The sequence below is a fragment of the Stegostoma tigrinum genome, chromosome 14 (genome assembly GCF_030684315.1).
Source record: "Stegostoma tigrinum isolate sSteTig4 chromosome 14, sSteTig4.hap1, whole genome shotgun sequence".
NCBI lineage: Eukaryota > Metazoa > Chordata > Chondrichthyes > Orectolobiformes > Stegostomatidae > Stegostoma > Stegostoma tigrinum.
The window spans coordinates 66,273,964-66,294,239 of NC_081367.1; the positions used below are offsets into that span (position 1 = coordinate 66,273,964).

Genomic DNA, 20,276 nt, shown 5'->3' on the forward strand with positions numbered 1-20,276 from the left:
AATTGATTCTAGTTAACCTTCTTCACTGTCAAATACACCAATTTTGGTGTCACCACAAAAACTTACAAAGCATGCCTCCCAAATTCTCATCCAAATGGTTTACATAAATTACAACAGCGGACCCAACACTGTTCCCTGTGCAACACTGCTCGTCACAGGCCTCCAGTCTGATAAACAACTCTTCACCACCGCTCTCTGTCTCCAACATCAAGCCAAGTTTTAGAGTAGATTTGTAGCTCACGTTGTGGTTGGTTGGCTCGCTGAGCCGGTTCATTGTTCCATTACCCTGCTGGGTAATATCATCAGTGCAGCCTCTGAGGAAGCGCTGTTGTGTTTTCCTACCTGGCATTTAAACTGTGGTGTCTGTTAGATTTGATTACCTTACTTCCAGTTTTCCTTTGCAGTGGTGTATATACAGGGTCTAGCTCTATGCATTTGTTGATAGCTGCCTTAGTGGAGAATCAGGCCTCTAGAAATTCCTGTGCTCGTCTCTGCTTGGCCTGTCCTAGGATCCTGGTGTTATCCCAAATTGAACTGGTGGTTTTCCTTATCCATGTGGATGGAGGGAATTGAGTATTGGTCATGTCTTTTTGCTGCCAGTTAGCATTCATGCACTCTTGTGGCTAAATTTCTTCCTGTCTGTCCAATGCAATGTTTGTTACAGTCTCTGCAAGGAACATTGTATATGACGTTGGTTCTGTCCCTGGTGAGTAACAGGTCTTTGGTTCGGATTAGCAGATGGCGTAGTGTTGATGTGGGTTTGTGTGCTACTCTGATGCCATGTAGGTTGTAGGAGTCTTGTGGTAAGTTCAGATAGGTTCTTGATGTACGGTAGCACGAGGTGGTGTGTGTCGGGGCATGCAGAACCTTCCTGTCGTTGTTCATGTAATAGGCATCGTCTGACCCAGTTGTTTGGGTATCCACTGTCCTGGAATACTCAGTGGAAGTATTCTTCTTCTTTCTGGCATAGTTGCAGGCTGCTGCAATGTGTTGTTGCTCATTTAAGTATAGTGTTCTCACGCAACTTCGTTTGCGTGTTTAGGGTGGTTGCTGATGAAATTCAGTACTTGGTCAGAGTGTGTGGCTTTCCATTGTACCTTTGTTCGGAATTTCTCGTTGGTCCTGCGTTCTACATCCAGAAATGGGAACTATTGTTCTTTTCCTCTTCCCTGGTGAATTTGATCCCAGTGAGAGTATTATTTATTAGTTGGTGTGTCTCCTCTAGCTCGGTCCTTTTAATAATGACGAAGTTTTCATCCACATAGCAGATCCATAGCTTTGGTTGGATTAACAGAAGGGCCTTGCTTTCGAATCTGTGTGTCACCGCTTCAGCTATTCGTTCGGAGATAGGTGATCCCATGGGTGTCCTGTTGACCTGTTCATACATTTGGTCATTTACAAGTAAAAAGTGGGTTGTAAGGCATAGGTCCAGTAGATTCAGCATGTTGTCTGCGGAGATGATGTCACTAGGATCTTGTTCTTGTTTTAGTTGTGTTGCCAGTGTTTCTCCTACAAGTGGTACGTCAATCAACGTGAATAGGACAGTAATGTCGAATGATACCATGGTCTTGTCATTACCTATTCTTATGTCCTTGAGGGAATTGAGGAGCTCATGGGCTGATTGGATTGAGTGGAGTAATTTGCTGACGCAGTGCTCTAGTCTCCTTTGCAAGTCCTTGGCTAATCTATGCGATGACGTGCCTGGCAGGGAGTCGGTGTGTCTTAGGGGTACTTCCGGTTTGTGTACTTTTGGGAGGCCGTAGAACCAAGGGGAGGTGTTAGTTCCTTCTGGTTTCATTCTTAGATAGTCTGTTTTGTTGATTTTCCCTGTCTGTTTGAGTCTCCTTAACATGTTGAGTACCTTGTTGCCTAGTTGTGGTGTCCTGTCCATCTGCACTTGCCGGTATGTGTTCGCGTCAGCTAATAGTGTGCACACTTTGGTCAGGTAGTCTCGCTTGTTTAGTATTACTGACACACTTGTCCACTGGTAGTATTATAGTGTTTTTGTCCTTTTTCAGTCCTTCTAGGACGGTCCTATCTGATGAGTTAAGAGTGTTGATTTCACTCCTTCTGTTCAGCGTCGGGATCACTGTCTGTCTTATGGCTTATTGCGCTTCTTTACTAATGCAGTTGGCCTTCAGTGTGGCTAGAAATTCTGTCTTGTTAGCGTCTCGGTGGTTGTAGTGGAGTCTGCAAGTTAGAACAACTTCCTGTGTCTGTCAGTTTCTTGTCTTAAACGTTTCTTATCCAGGTGACTGCTCTATGGTTGTCATTTTGGTGGTTTAGTTAGGCTAGTTTCTCTTGAAGTATCTGTCTCTTCTTGGTTCTAGTTTTCTCTTGACTGATGTCAATGGCTCATTCTAAGTCAGTTGTCCAGCCCTGGTTGGTAGCAACTGGTAATAAACTTTTTTGGTGCATAATTTCTCTGTCATATCTATGGAGCCAGTTGTGTATTTTGTACCTAATTGACAGGTTCTCCCAGAATCCCATGTGCTACCTTTATTAAAAAGTCTATGATGCAGAAACTGGTCAAAGGCTTTATTAAAGTTCACGTAGACCATCTCTACCACTCTGCCCTCAACCTTTCTACTTACGTACTCAAGAAGCTCAATCAAGGCAGTGATGCACAAAGCCATGCTGACTATCCCTAATCAGTCTCTGCCTTTTCAAATGAATGTAAATCTTATCTCTCAATCCCCTCCAACAACTCAGCCACCACCGATTTCAAACTCGCAGGTTTATAGTTACCAGGCTTCTCCAATACAGGTACAACATTGGCCACCCTCAATCCTCCAGTGCCCTACCCATGGCTATAAATGATGCATGCATCCCCACCAGGGGCCCTGGAATTTCTTCCCTAACTTCCCACCACGTCCTGAGATATACTTGATCAGGTCCCGGAGATTTATGTACCTTTAATTTTTTTTTTAAAAAAAGACGTCTAGCACTTCCTCTTCTGCAATGTAGACAGTTTTCAAGATATCAACATTTACTTCCCCGGGTTCCCCAGCCTCCCTTTCTTCCTCCAACAGTAAAAACTGACAAAATATTTATTTAATATCTCTCTTATTTGCTGTGGTTCCACAAAGATCAATGAGGTTGTCTAAGTGGCCCTAATCTCTCCCTAGTTGTTCTTTTGCTCTTAAATGTCCTACCAAGTCCTCTAAGAATGTTGCAATGAGGTTAACTCTCATTCTTCCAAACTCCATTGAGTACAGGCCCAACATCCTCAAACTCCTCTAAATCAACGTAGTGAACCTTCTCTGGATTCTCTCTAATGCCACTATATCCTCAGGTTGGGTTTGAGGACCAGAACTATTGACAGTACTCCAGTTCTAGTCTGGTCTAAGTAAAGCAAGGTGTGTGTAGCCAGAATCAAGCAAGATAGCTGCAATGGGAAAGACCCAAAAAAAGGCCAATCCTCACTTATATACCACTCTACAGATGTAGGGTATGGCTATGTTACCAGGGCTAAAAACATAGAAGACTAAGATCAGGAGAATACTAGTTCAAATTCAGCTATGGTCATTTGTGAATTGAAACATTTTAAAATTCAAAACTGGAAATATGCATCTGCATTCTGTAACAGGAGTATAAAAATGTAAAGAGTACAAAATCCAAATGGATCAAAGATCTGTTGAGGAATGAAACATGCCTTGCTTACTCATTTTTGCCTACATATTAAAATCCCAGAATGTACTCCCTAATATCATTTGGGATCTAGACCAAACAATATCCAGTCAAAAAATGGACCACGGCATTCTTGACAGCAACTGCCCAAAGACAATTAGGAATGGGCAACAAATGCTGACAAATGGAAGAATAACTTTAAATGTATTGATTCAAGCTCCACATGAACAATCCTCAACTCTCAATCAGCCCTGCAAGACATTCAGTCGCAGGTTCTGGGATTTACAAAGGCAGCCCAGACCAGCTTCTCCCGACAACACTGGGCTTGTGTGATGCACCAATCTTAAAAATGCTTCGATTAGATTATAATCTGTCAGTATTGAAGGACAGATTCAGGTATCTTAACTATGAAGATCAGCAAAATAAACTGAAGACAGAGCCATGTCTTCAGCTACTTTGTGGCTAAGATACATTTTATTATGATCTCTGTTTCACGATAATGATGACAATGTTACCATTTTCATGTTTTTATTGTATTTGAATGGATAATGAGAACCAGATCAAGAATCACAGCAATGAGCAACTACAAAAGTTGCCACTTTCCAAGGTGACTTTTGCACAGGAAACCAATCAGGCTGCCAAATTATTTTTAGAAAAACAGTCGAGTGTGGGATCTTGCTAGAAAAAAAAACATCACTGGAACATGATTCAAAGCTCTGGAATAACTTTAACCTATTCCAAAAAAAAACCAAGAAAAGTCATACCACCTAAGAAACTGTAATGAGTTTATCTGCTACAATTAAAATTTGTCAAGATTAGCAAACGAGCAGGTGACAATGCACTGAAAGAGAGGGTCTCCTGTGGCTTCGCTCAGAATGAAATCTGAAGTGTAGTTACAAAAGTACAGGAGCAACATTCAACAGTCTTTCAAGACAGCAGCTGTGAAGGCAGTGGATGTCCGTGGATGCAGTGCCAGTCAAGTGGGCTGCTTTGTCCTGAATGGTGTCAAGCTTCTAGAGTCTTGTTGGAGCTACGTCCATCCTGGAAAGTGGGGAGTTTTCTATCACACTCCTGACTTCAGCCTCATAGAACCAAGATTTCTGCACTGACCAAGTAACATTCTAAATGAATCCCATCTGCCTGCACATGGTCCCCATCTGCCTGCACATGGTCCCCATCTGCCTGCACATGGTCCCCATCTGCCTGCACATGGTCCCCATCTGCCTGCACATGGTCCCCATCTGCCTGCACATGGTCCCCATCTGCCTGCACATGGTCCCCATCTGCCTGCACATGGTCCCCATCTGCCTGCACATGGTCCCCATCTGCCTGCACATGGTCCCCATCTGCCTGCACATGGTCCCCATCTGCCTGCACATGGTCCCCATCTGCCTGCACATGGTCCCCATCTGCCTGCACATGGTCCCCATCTGCCTGCACATGGTCCCCATCTGCCTGCACATGGTCCCCATCTGCCTGCACATGGTCCCCATCTGCCTGCACATGGTCCCCATCTGCCTGCACATGGTCCCCATCTGCCTGCACATGGTCCCCATCTGCCTGCACATGGTCCCCATCTGCCTGCACATGGTCCCCATCTGCCTGCACATGGTCCCCATCTGCCTGCACATGGTCCCCATCTGCCTGCACATGGTCCCCATCTGCCTGCACATGGTCCCCATCTGCCTGCACATGGTCCCCATCTCTCTATTCCCCACATGGTCCTGTATCTGCTATTGTATCTGCTTCTAAGATCTCCACTGGCCGCATATTTGAGGCACCTCCTACTCTCTGTGCGTAAAAGAAAATTACCTCATACATATCTTTTAAAAAACTCTCTCTCACTTCAAGTCATGCCCTATTATTTGATATTTCCACCTTGGGAAAAGACTCCAATTATCCACCCTATCCACAACTCTCGTAACTTTATGTACTTCTGTCAGGTCATCACTCAGCCTCAATCTAGTGCAACCAACCTCTCCTAATGGTGAATACACTCAATCCAGGCAGCAAACTGGTAAACCACTTTCACACCCTGCCCAAAGCCTCCACGTCCATTCTGCAGTGTTGTGACCAGAACGGTACATAATATTTATACAGTCACAACACGACTTGTCAAGCTTCATGTTCAATACCTTGGCCAACAAAGGCAAGCATGCCTTCTTCTTTACCACCTTATCTACTTGAGCTGCCCCTCTCAGGGAGCAATGGACTTGCATCCCAAGATCCCACTCAATTATGATGCTCCTAAGGATCCTGCCATTTGCAGTATAAAACTTTCCTCTTGCATTTGACCCCCCAATAAGTTTCTGTAATGGCTACAGCATCATAGTTCCATGTACTAATCCAGGCTCGAAGCTCAACTGCTTTACTTGCTATACTCATTGCATTTATATATACTCTTCAGACCACCAATCCTGCAACATTCATTAGCCTGACCCTGCCTGGTCTTAGTATTAGATTTACTGCAGTATTTCTACACCCTGATTCACTCTTGTAGCCACCATATTCATATGGCAGTTCCATTTGACTTTGGATATGCAAGGCTTGTGTCCATTTAAGTTTTAAAAAGTGAGAGGCAGCTCAAAATACAAGGTCCTGAGGTGTCCAGACAGGAATGTGTGGCAGGAAATGTTTCCACTTGTGACAGAATAGATGTCTAGAACTCACAAATTAAAAATAAGGGGAGTTTTTATTTCTCACAGAAGACCATGTGTCTTTGGAACTCTATTCCTCAGAAACCAACAAAAGCAGATTCTTTGACTATCAACTTCTGCCTGACAGATCGATTCTTGACAAGTAAGGGAGAACAGATGCATAAATCCCTACTGCCTGACGAAATGCAGTTAAAACTACTATGGGAGGCAAAGGGAGAGGATGCTGTGGAGCTAGCAGGTATATTTAACACTTCATAGAAACAGGAGGCAACTATTCGGCCATTCAGGCCGGCTCTGCCGTTCTTCACAATCATGGCCAGTCTTCCAACTCAATAGCCTAATCTTGCTGTCTCCCTATAACCTTTGATCCCATTCACCCCAAATGCTGTATCTAGTTGTCTCTTGAATACATTCAATGCTTTGGCATCAACTACTTCCTGTGATAATGAACTCCACAGGCTCACCACTCTTGAGTGAAGAAATGTCTCATCTCTATCCTAAATGGTCTACCCCAAATCCTCATTCGGTGACCCCTGGTTCTGGACACACCCGCCATCGGAATATTGTCCCTGCATCACAGGCTACTAGTGATGTGCCAGATGACTGGAGTATAATAAAGTGATTCCTCTGTTCAAAGCAGGAGTAGGGATAAGCCAGGTAATTACAAACCAGTTAGCCTGATGTCAGTGGCAGGGAAATTATTGGAAAAATTTGGGAGATAGAGTTAATCAATACTTGGAAAGGCAGCAGTTGATTGGGGTACTCAGCACAGATTCTGTCTAATTTAATTGAGTGGATTTGATGAGGATAGTACAGTTGATGTGGTTTACATGCACTTGGTAAGCCTTTTGGCTAGGCCCCACAGAGAAGGCTGGTCCAAAAGGGTCAGAAGTCAAGGGATCCGAGGCAAGTTGGTAAACTGGATCTGAAACTGGCTGGCAAATATGAGGCAAAGGGTGATGACAGAGGTCTATTTTTGTGATTGGAAGTCAGTGAGCAGCAGAGTACCACAGGGTTCACTGCCGGGACCCTTATTGTTAGTTATGTACATTAAACAGCTTGGATGTGAATGCAGAAGGTATTATTAGTAAGTTTGCAGCTGATTTGAATATTTGTGGTGTTATTGACAGTGAGAAGGATGGTCTCAGGATACAAGATAACAAGGTGTAGAGCCGGATGAAAAATAGCAGGCCAAGCAGCATCTTAGGAGCAGTCTGAAGGGTCTGGGACTGAAACATCAGCTTTCCTGCTCCAAAGATGCTGCTTGGCCTGTTGTGTTCATCCAGCTCTACACCTTGTTGGCGCACCGATGATGTTACCTAGCAGGGTGGTGAAACATTTGCAACCAAACCCACTGGCTCAGCGAGCATGTCTACAACCGGAGATGTCTCAGTTCTGAGAAGAGACTGGATAGGCTAGGTTTGTTTTCACTGGAGCAGAGGAGCATCTGATTGAAGTACACAAAATTATGAGGGGCACAGGCCGTGAGAATCTTTTCCCCCCATACCTGCCTAAAGGTGAGGGTTAAGCAGTGTAGAGGAGATCCAAGGATAAATATTTCCCAAAGAGGGTGGTGGTAACATGGAAGGTACTGCCTGAGGGAGTGGTGGAGGCAAATACTCTCACTGCTTTTAAGCAGCATCTGGATGAGTACTTGAAAATGCCAGGCCCCAGTAGATTATTGGCCAAGTACAGGTAACAGGGATTAGCATAGTTTGACGTTTGTTGGTCATAACAGGCATGGTAAACCAAAGGGGCTGCTTTTACTTTTGTAAACCAAAAAGTAAAGCTTCCTTGACACCATCTCCATCAAAAAGTCTAGGACAGGCACAGCATGGACCCAGATACACCGTAATGCTATATCTACTCATTTAAACTGAAAAGCTCCCTTTACTGTCCCCATCACACATGTCCGCGATGGAAGCAGTGAATTTTTAAGGTTTTGGATGGGTGCCAGTCAAGTGGGCAACTTTGTCCTAGACAATGTTGAGAGCTTTGAATACTGTTGGAGCTGCACAAGTACAGTGTATTCCATCGCACTCCTGACCAGAGCCTTGTAGACGTCTCGCGGTTTCTCACAATTTACATTCTCTCTTGGCGTTTGCCAATCAGCAAGTCCTCTACAGGCAAAAGTTCATTATTCTGCAGTTTAATGAATGACATCTGAGACTACCAGTCAGCATGGCTGCACAGGGGTCACAGCACCCAGGATCTGGGTTCAATTCCACTCTTGGGTGACTGCGTGGAGGCACAATCTCCCCATGTCCGTGTGTGTTTCTGCTAAGCATTCTGGTTTCTTCCACAGTCCAAAGGAGTGCATACTAGGCGTATTAGCCAGTGAAAATGCCTCTCAAAAGGGTTAGTCTGGACTTGATGACTGAGTGGCCTAAATCCACACTGTGGGGGTTCTACGATTCAATGTGACACAAAGTTCAACAACTCCAAAGTTGAGCCTGTGTCAATTTATACATTTAAAAATCATGATTATGCAGGTTCCCAAAGGATTTGAAGTGTTAAAATAACTGACAGAAGGGCGCAAAAGAAATAGCTCAGAATTAAAGACATCACATTATTTTCAGCTCATCAGGGTCAGAGTTATCTGTGCTGGGAAATGGAACTCATCAGCTGCTGCAATCATCCCTCTCAGAATCAGAACAGCACGGAACCTTCCACTCTTTCTCACCGAGAGCCACATGTTACTCCAAAAACATCAATTCCCCAAGCTAATCATCCATATGACCACCCAGCAATCACTGATAATGAGGGACAGACTGACTGTCAGAAGTTTGGAATTAATTACCAAAGTAAACTTCTGAAAACAGCTGACATAGAGCCGATGCCTTCAAGCACTGACGAACTTTTCAATCCTACACGCTGTACTAGACTCAACTCCAGTCGTGAAAGGCCTGTGTTAATCCACAATAGCAACTGGAACCCACTGTAAAGTGAATGGATCTGTAGACTGCAGCATGGAGGCAAAGCTGGAGTTATATTAAATACTGCTGGCTGGGCAGGCAGGCGGGGACCCTGAGACAGGTCGTGAAAAAGTCATCCTTCCAATGTCAAAGTGTAATTACCTATATATTCATGTTAGTTTAATAAGAGATTAAGACATTACAAATTAACTGCGACGTTCATCGAACATTGTGGAATCTTTCATTTAGCGAGACAGAAGGAGAATACTTGTTTTGCTTACCTGCAGCATCAGTGGCAACAGCAATTTAAGGAGTTCATCATCTGCCGGTCTGACCTTTTCCAGCACATCCAAAATCCATGTTAAATATTCATGTCGCTCCAACATCCCATCCTACAACATGATATGCCAGCCAGTTAAAAGCAGTTTCTACTCCCTGTTCCTCACTGTCAGGAAATGAATGTCTATCCTTTTCCGCAAAAGCAAGCAACTGTGATCCCAACATTTCTAATGCCTGCAAGAACTTTCACTGCAATACTGTAGAGCATATTAAGAATTAGTAAATAGCACAAGCTGTATCACACTGGCTTAGTCAACGTCATTTGTGGTATAACAGCTTCCCAGATGAGAAGTATACATAAACATTATGGAAATGAAAATGTGGCAACATCAATGACCACCTAAGATCAAACCCTTCCAATGACTAATTTAATAGCCACCCTCCTTAGCAAATTTGTTTGAAGAGAAAAGGGTTCATCTTAAGCTGTTGAATTTAACTGATGGCCTTGACAGGAACAGGATGACCAGACTGCCATTGGATGCAAACACAGATTAATCAACACCCAATCCTGCATTCTTGTTGACATGGGTACTTCTTGAACTGTCTGCACTGACAATGAGATGCTTGCAACAGTTGCAAAGCAAGTGTGGCCTTCAAAGTTAGAAGGCCAGTCTCAGAATGAGAAGAAGTAAGTCCACTCACTGAAGGCAAAGTCAATGGAAAAATTTTAAAAAGTAAAAGAACTGTGGATACTGGAAATCCGAAACAAAAACAGAAATTGTGGAGAAACTCAGCAGGTCTGGCAGCTTCCACAGAGAGAAGCAGAGGCAATGCCTTCAGTCCAGTGACCTTTAATCAGAACTGACAAAGTCATACATGTTAACTTTGCTTCTCTCCCTACAGGTGCTGCCAGACCTGCGGAGCATCTCCAAGAATTTGTTTTTTATTCAGATTTCCAGCATCCACCGTTATTCACTTCACTTATTCAGTGATTTCAGAATTGGAAAAGGAGAGCTGATGCACTTAAATGGTGTAGAATTTGATGTAATTTAGATTTGAAACCAAGTAATTAACACAAAGGTGCTGCATGACTTTTCATTTGAAATGAAAACAAAGATATTAGAAAATGCCATGCAATTCACTCACAACATGGATCATATTCTAAAACTATTATTATATGCAGTTGGAATAAGCTATGATGAAAGTTATTGAAATGTCCACCTCAATTGCAAGAGGATTTGAGTCCAGGAGTAGTGGAGTTTTCCTTCCAGTGTATAGTAGCCAGCTTGGACCACCCCAGAGTAATGCATGCAGTTTTAGTCTTGCCTCAAAGATATTGTTGCCACAGAGGAAATGCAATGAAGGCTCACCCAACTGGTTGGCGAGATGTCAGGACAGTCGTGAGACAACAGTTTGGGCAAACTGGACCTGGATTTTCTAAAATTTCAAAGAACGAATAGTGATCTCATTGATATTTACAAAATACTTAGTGATACACAGGGTAGTTGCAGGCAAGAGGTTTCCTCCAGTTGGGGAATCTAGAATCGGGGCACATCTTAAAGAAAAGGAGAATGTCATTTATGACCAGGATTAAGGGAATGCATGGTAGGTCCCTAGGCAATACTGAGGAACAAAGGGGCATTGGTGTACAAGCCCATGGATCTCAGGTGGTGTCAGCACAGGGAGACACTTTGGTGAAGATGGCATTCAGGATGCTTGCCTTCATGAGCCAGGGCATGTAATACAGGAGCAAGAAAGTCCCATTACAACTTAATAAAACATTGGTTAGGCCCCAAGTGAAGTGCTGTGCATGCTGCAACTTTTTACCATTCAAGTAATAATCCTTTTTACTATTACTCCTACCAAAATGTATGACTTCATGTTTATTTACATTGTATTCCATCTGCCAGACCTTTGCCCACTCACTGAATGTATCTATGTTCCTCTACAAAATTTAACAGTCCTCTGCACACTTTGCTCTGCCACTCATCTTAGTGCCATCTGCAAACTTTGATACCCTATACGTGGCCCCCAACTCCAAATCATCTATTTAAATTGTAAATAATTGCGGTCCCAACAGCGATCCCTGAGGCACACCACTAGTCACTGATTGCCAGCCAGAATAGCACTCATTTATCCCCACTCTTTGCTTCCTGTTAGTCAACTAATGCTCTATCCATGCTAATACTTTGCCCCTAACGCCATGCATCCTTATCTTATGCAGCAGCCTCTTGTGCGGCACCTTGTTGAAGGCCTTTTGGAAATCTAGGAATACTATTTCCACTGGGTCCCCATAGTCCATCTTGTTCGTTATGTCGTCACAGAATTCCAAAAGATTTGTCAAGCATGATCTGCCCTTCATGAACCCATGCTACGTCTGCCCAACGGGACAACTACTATCGAGATGCCTTGCTATTTTTTCCTTGATAATAGCCTCAAGAATCTTCCCCACTACAGAGGTTAAGCTAACGGGTCTATAATTTCCCACTGTTTGTCTACCTCCCTTTTTAAACTGTGGCATCACATTTGCTGTTTTCCAATCTGCTGGGACTGCCCCAGAGTCTAGCAAATTTTGGAAAATTACCGCCAGTGCATCTGTTATCTCTCCCACCATCTCTTTTAGTACCCTGGGATGCATTCCATCAGGGCCAGGAGACTTATCAATCCTTAGCTCCATTAACTTGCCCAACACTACCTCTTCCGTAATAATGATCGTTTCCAGGTCCTCACCTACCTTGGTCTCTTTGTCAATTACTGGCATGTTATTAGTGTCCTCCACTGTGGAGGCCAATACAAAACACCTGTTCGATGCCTCGGCCATTTCATCACATCCCATAAGTAAATAACCCTTCTCATGCTCTAAAGGGCCAACGTTTACTTTAGCCACTCTTTTTCGTTTTATATATTTATAGAAACTTTTGCTTTGTGTCTTGAAATTCTGTACTAATTTTTTCTCATGTTCTATCTTGCTTTTCTTCATAGCTCTTTTTGTGGCTTTCTGTTGACCTTTAAAGTTTTCCCAATCTTCTAGTTTCATGCTGTTTTTGGCCACTTTGTATGCCTTCTCTTTCAATTTGATAGACTCCCTTATTTCCTTAGACACGAATGGCAGATTACCCCTTTTCATTGGAATATACTTTTGCTGAGCACTTTGAAAGGAAGGAAGGGTGGAAGGAGAGAAGAGGGTAGGAAGGGGTAGAAATTGCAGAAATCTAGACAAGAGGCAAGAGGATGTTGGGGCTAACCAGGGTGATTAGAGGGAGAGAAGGAAAAAACTGTGGAGAAACTTGAAGACTTTTTTTTTTAAAAATGTATTTATTTTCTAAATTTAAGTATTTAATTCATACTTTTGAAAATATATAAATAGAAGCTTCCTGGTGTTAATTATTTTCTGCATTTTCACAGGTCATGGAATTCCTGCAGTGTGGAAAAAGGGCCTTTGGCCCAACAAATCCACACTGACGCTCAGAGCATCCTGCCCAGACCCATCACCCTATAACCCACCTAACCTACACATCCCCGAATTCTGCGGGCAATTTAGACTGGCCAATCCACCTAACATGCACATCTTTGGACTGTGGGAAGAAACCAATGCAGACACGGGGTGACTATCTGTGTGGAGTTTGCACAGTCACCCAAGGATGGAATTGAACCCGGGTCCCCGGCACTGTGAGGCAGCAGTGCTAACCACTGAACCACCCCCCCAACCATGTCGCCTAAATGCTATCACTTGATGGGGGTGAAAAAATTCTTGGTTGTTATGGGAATGGATTACCATTGTAGAAATTAGCACAAGTAGCAGTAATACACAACTTTTGAATATTTGGCTGAAAAAAAAACTGAATTTAAATACAGTATATGGTACTAAATAAGCACTCAAAATGGCCCAGGATACAGTCAGTACAATTCCTTGGAGCTTATTCCTTTATTCATTCATAAGATGAGGGTATCACTGGTTAGGCAGCATTTATTGCCCATCCTTAATTGCCCAGAGGGCAGTTCAGAGTCAACAACACTTATGTGGGTCTGAAATCACATGTAGACCAGACCAGCTAAAGAAAGATGTCAGTTTCCTTCCCTAAAGGACATCAGGGAACCAGATGGATTTTCCAACAATTGTCAATGCACTCACGGTCATCATTAGATTCTTAATTCCAGATATTTTATTGAATTCAAAATTCCACTATCTGCCATGTCGGGATTTGAACCTGGGTGCCCAGAACGTTAGCTGGGTCTCTGGATTCACAGCCCATGATAATACCTCTAGGATACTGCCTCCCCAGGTTTATTACTGGCAAACTCTCTATCTAATCTCATTTAACTCTCACATAAGTATGTCCCTAATTTTCCCTTTGCTGGGTCAATACATTACAGATCAACTTCTAAAGCGGAATTAGGTCATGTTTTACACGAGCAGGATCACAAGCTTTTAAAAAAAAAAGCAGCACGTGTCCTTCGGCAACTCACAGCTACAGGCTTCAGAGGGACAAAATTATTCCACGACTGCCTGAAAATCAGAAGCATATAAATTGTCTTTCATGTTTTACTTTTAAAAGGGATTGCAAGGTCAGAAGTCCACAAACCCAGTATGAGACACATGGGACACCAAAACTTATGCAATATTGATTGCATTTTGGCAAATGTGAGATTCTTTCATTGCAGCGAATGAAATGCATACTCAGTTAACCTGTTAACTTATCTATCCAATAGATGTTAAGCCTTTGTTAGAAATGGGAATAGATGGGACTATCACTGGCAAAGGCAAGGATCTATTGCTTCCCCCAATTGCTCTTGGTACAAGTGGCTCACTAGGCTATACAACAGTTAACTGTTAACCACATTACTCAGGGGCTGGTGTCACATGTAGTCATATAGTAGATATTAGCGTCTCAGAGTCTAGTGTGGAGCTGGAGGGATTTACTCAAGGCCCAATAACCAGTGCCCAGTCTCAAGGTGGGTGGGTCACCTACCCCAGTCAAGAGCCTCGGTCAAACTCCCATCCATCCATATTCCAACACTAGATACATAGTTAACAAATAAGCTATGAATATGCATTCCATTCGAAGCAATGAATGAACACTGCATTTACCAATCTGCAATGAATATTGCATAGCAGAATTTGATTCCCCATATCATGAATACTGGGTCTGTGGATCTCTGACCTTAGTGATTTCTTACAATACTAAAGCCTGGAGGTCTAGGTCAGAAGCAGCACTGGCTCCTGGGATACTCGTCACTGCCTGAATTAACCAGATGCATTTTTTTTTGATAAATCAATCAATGATGGTTTGACAGTCACCATTGCCGAGACCAGCTTACATCTAGATTTTAAATTCTACCAACTGCTATGTTGAGATGTGAACCCTTGTTCCCAGAGTATTCTTCTAGGTAACTGAACTACTCAGCTGCATTAACACCATGCCATCATCTTATAAAGATTCTAAACGCATTTGCTACTGATACTGTAAAGCACGATTACCATCCAAAAGAATTAAGATTAAAAAGTAAGAAACTGGTCATTTCTATTCATTGTTTTCAAATATTTTAATTTAAAAGGGTGAATGGTGTGGACCTGGGAATGGAGCAAAGGCCCAAACCCCAAGCAAACTTAGCCAGAGAATGCACAAGTCAAGCAGTAATACTGTCAAAAGATGCTAACGCTTAATGATTGAATACTGAGGTAAAGTTCAGCAACTCTTTCCAATAAATGGACCTTGCTCAATCACACTAAAACAAAGGAAAGCACCCTTTCAACAAACATGACGTAAAATCAACCAAAGTGAGAGCAAGAGGGGGAGGGAGCGAGAGCAAGAAAAAAAACAGGCCAACAGAAAAGGGGTTAATAATAATTCAGTGCTAATGGTTCAGTATTGAAAAGAGGAACTGAAGCCAAGACACCACCTCTAAGTCCCATTTGTTCAACAGCTGTGAGTTTCCAACCAACTTGCACTGACATTTTTACACTGTAGAACAGCTTCTACATGAAGTGGCTCTGTAACATGGCAGGACTCCCACTGTTATTTAATCTATCCTATTTACATAGCTGGGACAAATTCCAGCATTAATAAGGAAAGGAAGAATCAATTATACAAAGCAAGTCACAATGATAGCCTTCAGCTTTTGACTGCAGATATGCATTGTTAGCAAGTGGAGGTGAATAAGGTGAAAATTATCAGCAAAAGGGGTCCAGTATCCACCAGAGTTGGATCTACACTCATCAACCATCATTAATGCCCCTCATTTGAAATTATATAGTGTTAAAGTCGGTATTGCAGCATAAAAGGGGCTATAATTTTATATTTGGAAATTTTATATCCAGAAATAGGAGCATCGCAAAACAAAAAAATCAGCATTTACTACCCATCCAAGGTGACTCTTAGAAGATACTGTTACATTTTATTCCCAAATACTTGCAGTCCATTTGGGGAATGTGCTCAGACAGTGCCAAGTATGGAGTTTCATGAGTTAGACTCAATGAAGGAACAGAAATACAAACTGGAGTCAGTGTTTCCATGGGCCTGTCTAGGTGGTAGAGAACATGTGGTTTGCCACCTCTTCAAAAAGCTCAATCAAGTTAGTGAGACAATTTCCCACACACAAAGCTATGATGACTATCCCTAATCAGTCCTTGCTTTTCCAAAGGTATGTAAATCCTGTCCCTCAGAATCCTCTCCAAAAAATTACTCCGTACTGATGTAAGGTTCACTGGTCTATAGTTCCCTAGCTGTTCCTTACAGCCTTTTGTAAATAATGGTGCCAGATTAGCTACCCTCCAGTCTTCTGACTCCAAACCTATGGCTATCAACAATACAAATATCTCACCCAATCGCTTCCATCACTTCCCACAAAGTTCTGATCAGGCCTTAGTAATTTATCCACTTTCATGCATTTAGGATCTCCAGCACCTCCTCTTCTGCAGTATGAATTCTTTTCAAGACATCACTATTTATTGCCCCCAAGTTCCCTAGCTTCCATGACCCTCTCCACTGTAAACACTGACACAAAATAGTCATTTAGTATCGCACCCATCTCCCATGGTTCCACACACAGACAGCTACGTTGATCTTTAATGGGCCCTATTTGCACACTAGTTATCCATTTGACTTTAATGTATTTATAGAGTTAAGGAAAATCCAAAGGATTCTACTTGCCAAAGCTATCTCATGTCTCGTTTCTGCCCTTCCAATTTCCCTCTTAAGCTTTATTCTACTGCCCTTATACTCTTCCAGGAATTAACTCAAGGCCAGTCCCTCATTTTCGTGAGCCAAGCCTCAATTTCTCTAGGTTAAACAACAATTCTTTCGAAAGATTGTCACTTTAAAATTTAGATCTTGGTTCAAAAGGAAATGCACTCTGCATTTCTTGCTGATTGCTGGAAAAGTAGGCTGATATCACAAAGTGGATATCAGATGCAAATTTTTGTCAGGCCATTCAACCGCAAACAAACTCGTGAATAATTACCGGACATCTCTTCAGGGAAAATCGGCTCTCTTTAAAAATTCATCCAAAGAAAGGGCTGCTGTCAATTCAGAAAGCTTTCCTGCCCCAAACTTTTCCTTCCGAAGCAAACTACCATCATCTATAATAAGGCAAAGAACTGCAGACATTGGAAACATGAAGCAAAAGCAGTTCTGTCCCACACTGAAGGGTCACTGGACGAACAATGTTAACTCTGCTTTCTCTCCAGATGCTGCCAGGCCTACCTAGTTTCTCTAGCAATTTCTGTTTTTATACCATCATCTATATTTGAGTTTCTTTTCACAATTATATGACTAGTTGGTACTTATTGGACCCTCAGAATTAAAGCCACCGTAGGAGGTATACAAGATAATAAAACGTGAGGCTGGATGAACACAGCAGGCCAAGCAGCATCTCAGGAGCACAAAAGCTGACGTTTCGGGCCTAGACCCTTCATCAGAGCATCTACAGTTTTGTAAGGAATACTGCAATCCATCTCAGTTGCAAGATCTGAAAAATTTCCCTCCCTCCTTTCAAATACCTATCCTGATCCCTCCTGAATTTCCTGGCTGTGTCTACTTTCACACCTGGAACAATCTAATGATCAACTTCTATGTAACAGAGCTAAACCCGAGATGGGGGCAGGGAAATGGGACATAAGTCATTGCTCATAGAATCGTTACAGTGTGGAGGCAGGCCATTCAGTCCACCAAATCCACACCTACCCTTTTATGTACAAGATGATCAGAGGATTAGAGATAGGGTGGACAGTGAGAGTCTTTTTCCGAGGATGATGACTTCAGCTTGTACAAGGGGGCATAGCTACAAATTGAGGGGTGATAGCTTTGAGACAGATGTCAGAGGCAGGTTCTTTACACAGGGAGTGTTAAGGGGGTGAAACGCCCTGCCTGCCAATGTAGTTAACTCATCCACATAAAGGGCATTTAAACAGTCCTTGTATAAGCATATGGATAATGATAGGATAGTGTGGGGGAGGGACTTAGGTTAGTTCACAGGTCGGCGCAACATCGAGGGCCAAGAGGCCTGTTCTGCACTATATTCTTCTATGTTCTATCCTCCAAACAGCAGCCCAACCACACCCATGTCCATCTCCATCCTCATGACCCTGCATTTCCCATGGCTAATCCAGCTAGCCTACGCATTCCTGGACACTGAATAATTTAGCATGGCCAATCCACTCGAATCTGCACATCTTTGGACCACCCGGAGGAAACTCACACAGACAGACACAGGGAGAATGTCTGTCTGTGTGGAGTTTGCACAATCACCAGAGGCTGGAGTTGAACCCCGACATGGAGGCCACCAGCGCTAGCCACTGAGCCACCATACCAGCGAGTCGCACGCAAGACAGAAATGAATTTGCTGCCTATGATGTGTTATGTGTGATATTCAGTTTGACTGAACTCAATGGAACGGAGATAATAAAATGTGAGGCTGGATGAACACAGCAGGCCAAGCAGCATCTCAGGAGCACAAAAGCTGACGTTTCGGGCCTAGATCCTTCATCAGAGAGGGGGATGGGCAGAGGGAACCGGAATAAATAGGGAGAGAGGGGGAGGCGGACCGAAGATGGAGACTAAAGAAGATAGTTGGAGAGAGTATAGGTGGGGACAGGTCAGTCCAGGGAAGACGGACAGGTCAAGGAGGTGGGATGAGGTTAGTAGGTAGATAGGGGTGCGGAGGAAGGGATGGGTGAGAGGAAGAACCAGTTAGGGAGGTAGAGACAGGTTGGACTGGTTTTGGGATGCAGTGGGTGGGAGAACTGGGCTGGTTGTGTGGTACAGTGGGGGGAGGGGACGAACTGGGCTGGTTTAGGGATGCAGTTGGGGAAGGGGAGATTTTGAAACTGGTGAAGTCCACATTGATACCATTAGGCTGCAGGGTTCCCAGGCGGAATATGAGTTGCTGTTCCTGCAACCTTCGGGTGGCATCATTGTGGCACTGCAGGAGGCCCATGATGGACATGGTCATCTAAAGAATGGGAGGGGGAGTGGAAATGGTTTGCGACTGGGAGGTGCAGTTGTTTGTTGCGAACTGAGCGGAGGTGTTCTGCAAAGCGGTCTCCAAGCCTCCACTTGGTTTCCCCAATGTAGACGAAGCCACACCGGGTACAGTGGATGCAGTATACCACATTGGCAGATGTGCAGGTGAACCTCTGCTTAATGTGGAATGTCATCTTGGGGCCTGGGATAGGGGTGAGGGAGGAGGTGTGGGGGCAAGTGTAGCATTTCCTGCGGTTGCAGGGGAAGGTGCTGGGTGTGGTGGGGTTGGAGGGCAGTGTGGAGCGAACAAGGGAGTCACGGAGAGAGTGGTCTCTCCGGAAAGCAGACAGGGGTGGGGATGGAAAATTGTCTTGGGTGGTGGGGTTGGATTGTAAATGGCGGAAGTGTCGGAGGATGATGCGTTGTATCAGAGGTTGGTAGGGTGGTGTGAGAGAACGAGGGGGATCCTCTTTGGGCGGTTGTGGCGGGTGCGGGGTGTGAGGGATGTGTTGCGGGAAATACGGGAGACGCGATCAAGGGCGTTCTCGATCACTGTGGGGGGAAAGTTGCGGTCCTTGAAGAACTTGGACATCTGGGATGTGCGGGAGTGGAATGTCATATCGTGGGAGCAGATGCAAAGGAGGCGGAGGAATTGGGAATAGGGGATAGAATATTTGCAGGAGGGTGGGTGGGAGGAGGTGTATTCCCCGGTGGCCCCCACCACAACCGCCCAAAGAGGATCCCCCTCGTTCTCACACACCACCCTACCAACCTCCGGATAAAACGCATCATCCTCCGACACTTCCGCCATTTACAATCCAACCCCACCACCCAAGACATTTTTCCATCCCCACCCCTGTCTGCTTTCCGGAGAGACCACTCTCTCCGTGACTCCCTTGTTCACTCCACACTGCCCTCCAACCCCACCACACCCGGCACCCGCAGGAAATGCTACACTTGCCCCCACACCTCCTCCCTCACCCCTATCCCAGGCCCCAAGATGACATTCCACATTAAGCAGAGGTTCACCTGCACATCTGCCAATGTGGTATACTGCATCCACTGTACCCGGTGTGGCTTCCTCTACATTGGGGAAACCAAGCGGAGGCTTGGAGACCGCTTTGCAGAACACCTCCGCTCAGTTCGCAACAAACAACTGCACCTCCCAGTCGCAAACCATTTCCACTCCCCCTCCCATTCTTTAGATGACCATGTCCATCATGGGCCTCCTGCAGTGCCACAAATGATGCCACCCGAAGGTTGCAGGAGCAGCAACTCATATTCCACCTGGGAACCCTGCAGCCATATGGTATCAATGTGGACTTCACCAGTTT

General features: G+C 44.1%; 1 protein-coding gene across 4 annotated transcripts in view; it reads right to left on the bottom strand.

Moving 5' to 3' along the window:
- Window positions 1-20,276, bottom strand: part of LOC125457561 (mediator of RNA polymerase II transcription subunit 12-like protein) — a 568,603-nt gene that overhangs the window by 454,910 nt on the left and 93,417 nt on the right. For all 4 annotated transcript variants that reach the window (XM_048541933.2, XM_048541934.2, XM_048541932.2 and 1 more), the window contains exon 7: window positions 9,484-9,594. In XM_048541933.2, the coding sequence (XP_048397890.2) occupies window positions 9,484-9,594 (111 nt within the window). The remainder of the gene's footprint in view (window positions 1-9,483; window positions 9,595-20,276) is intronic.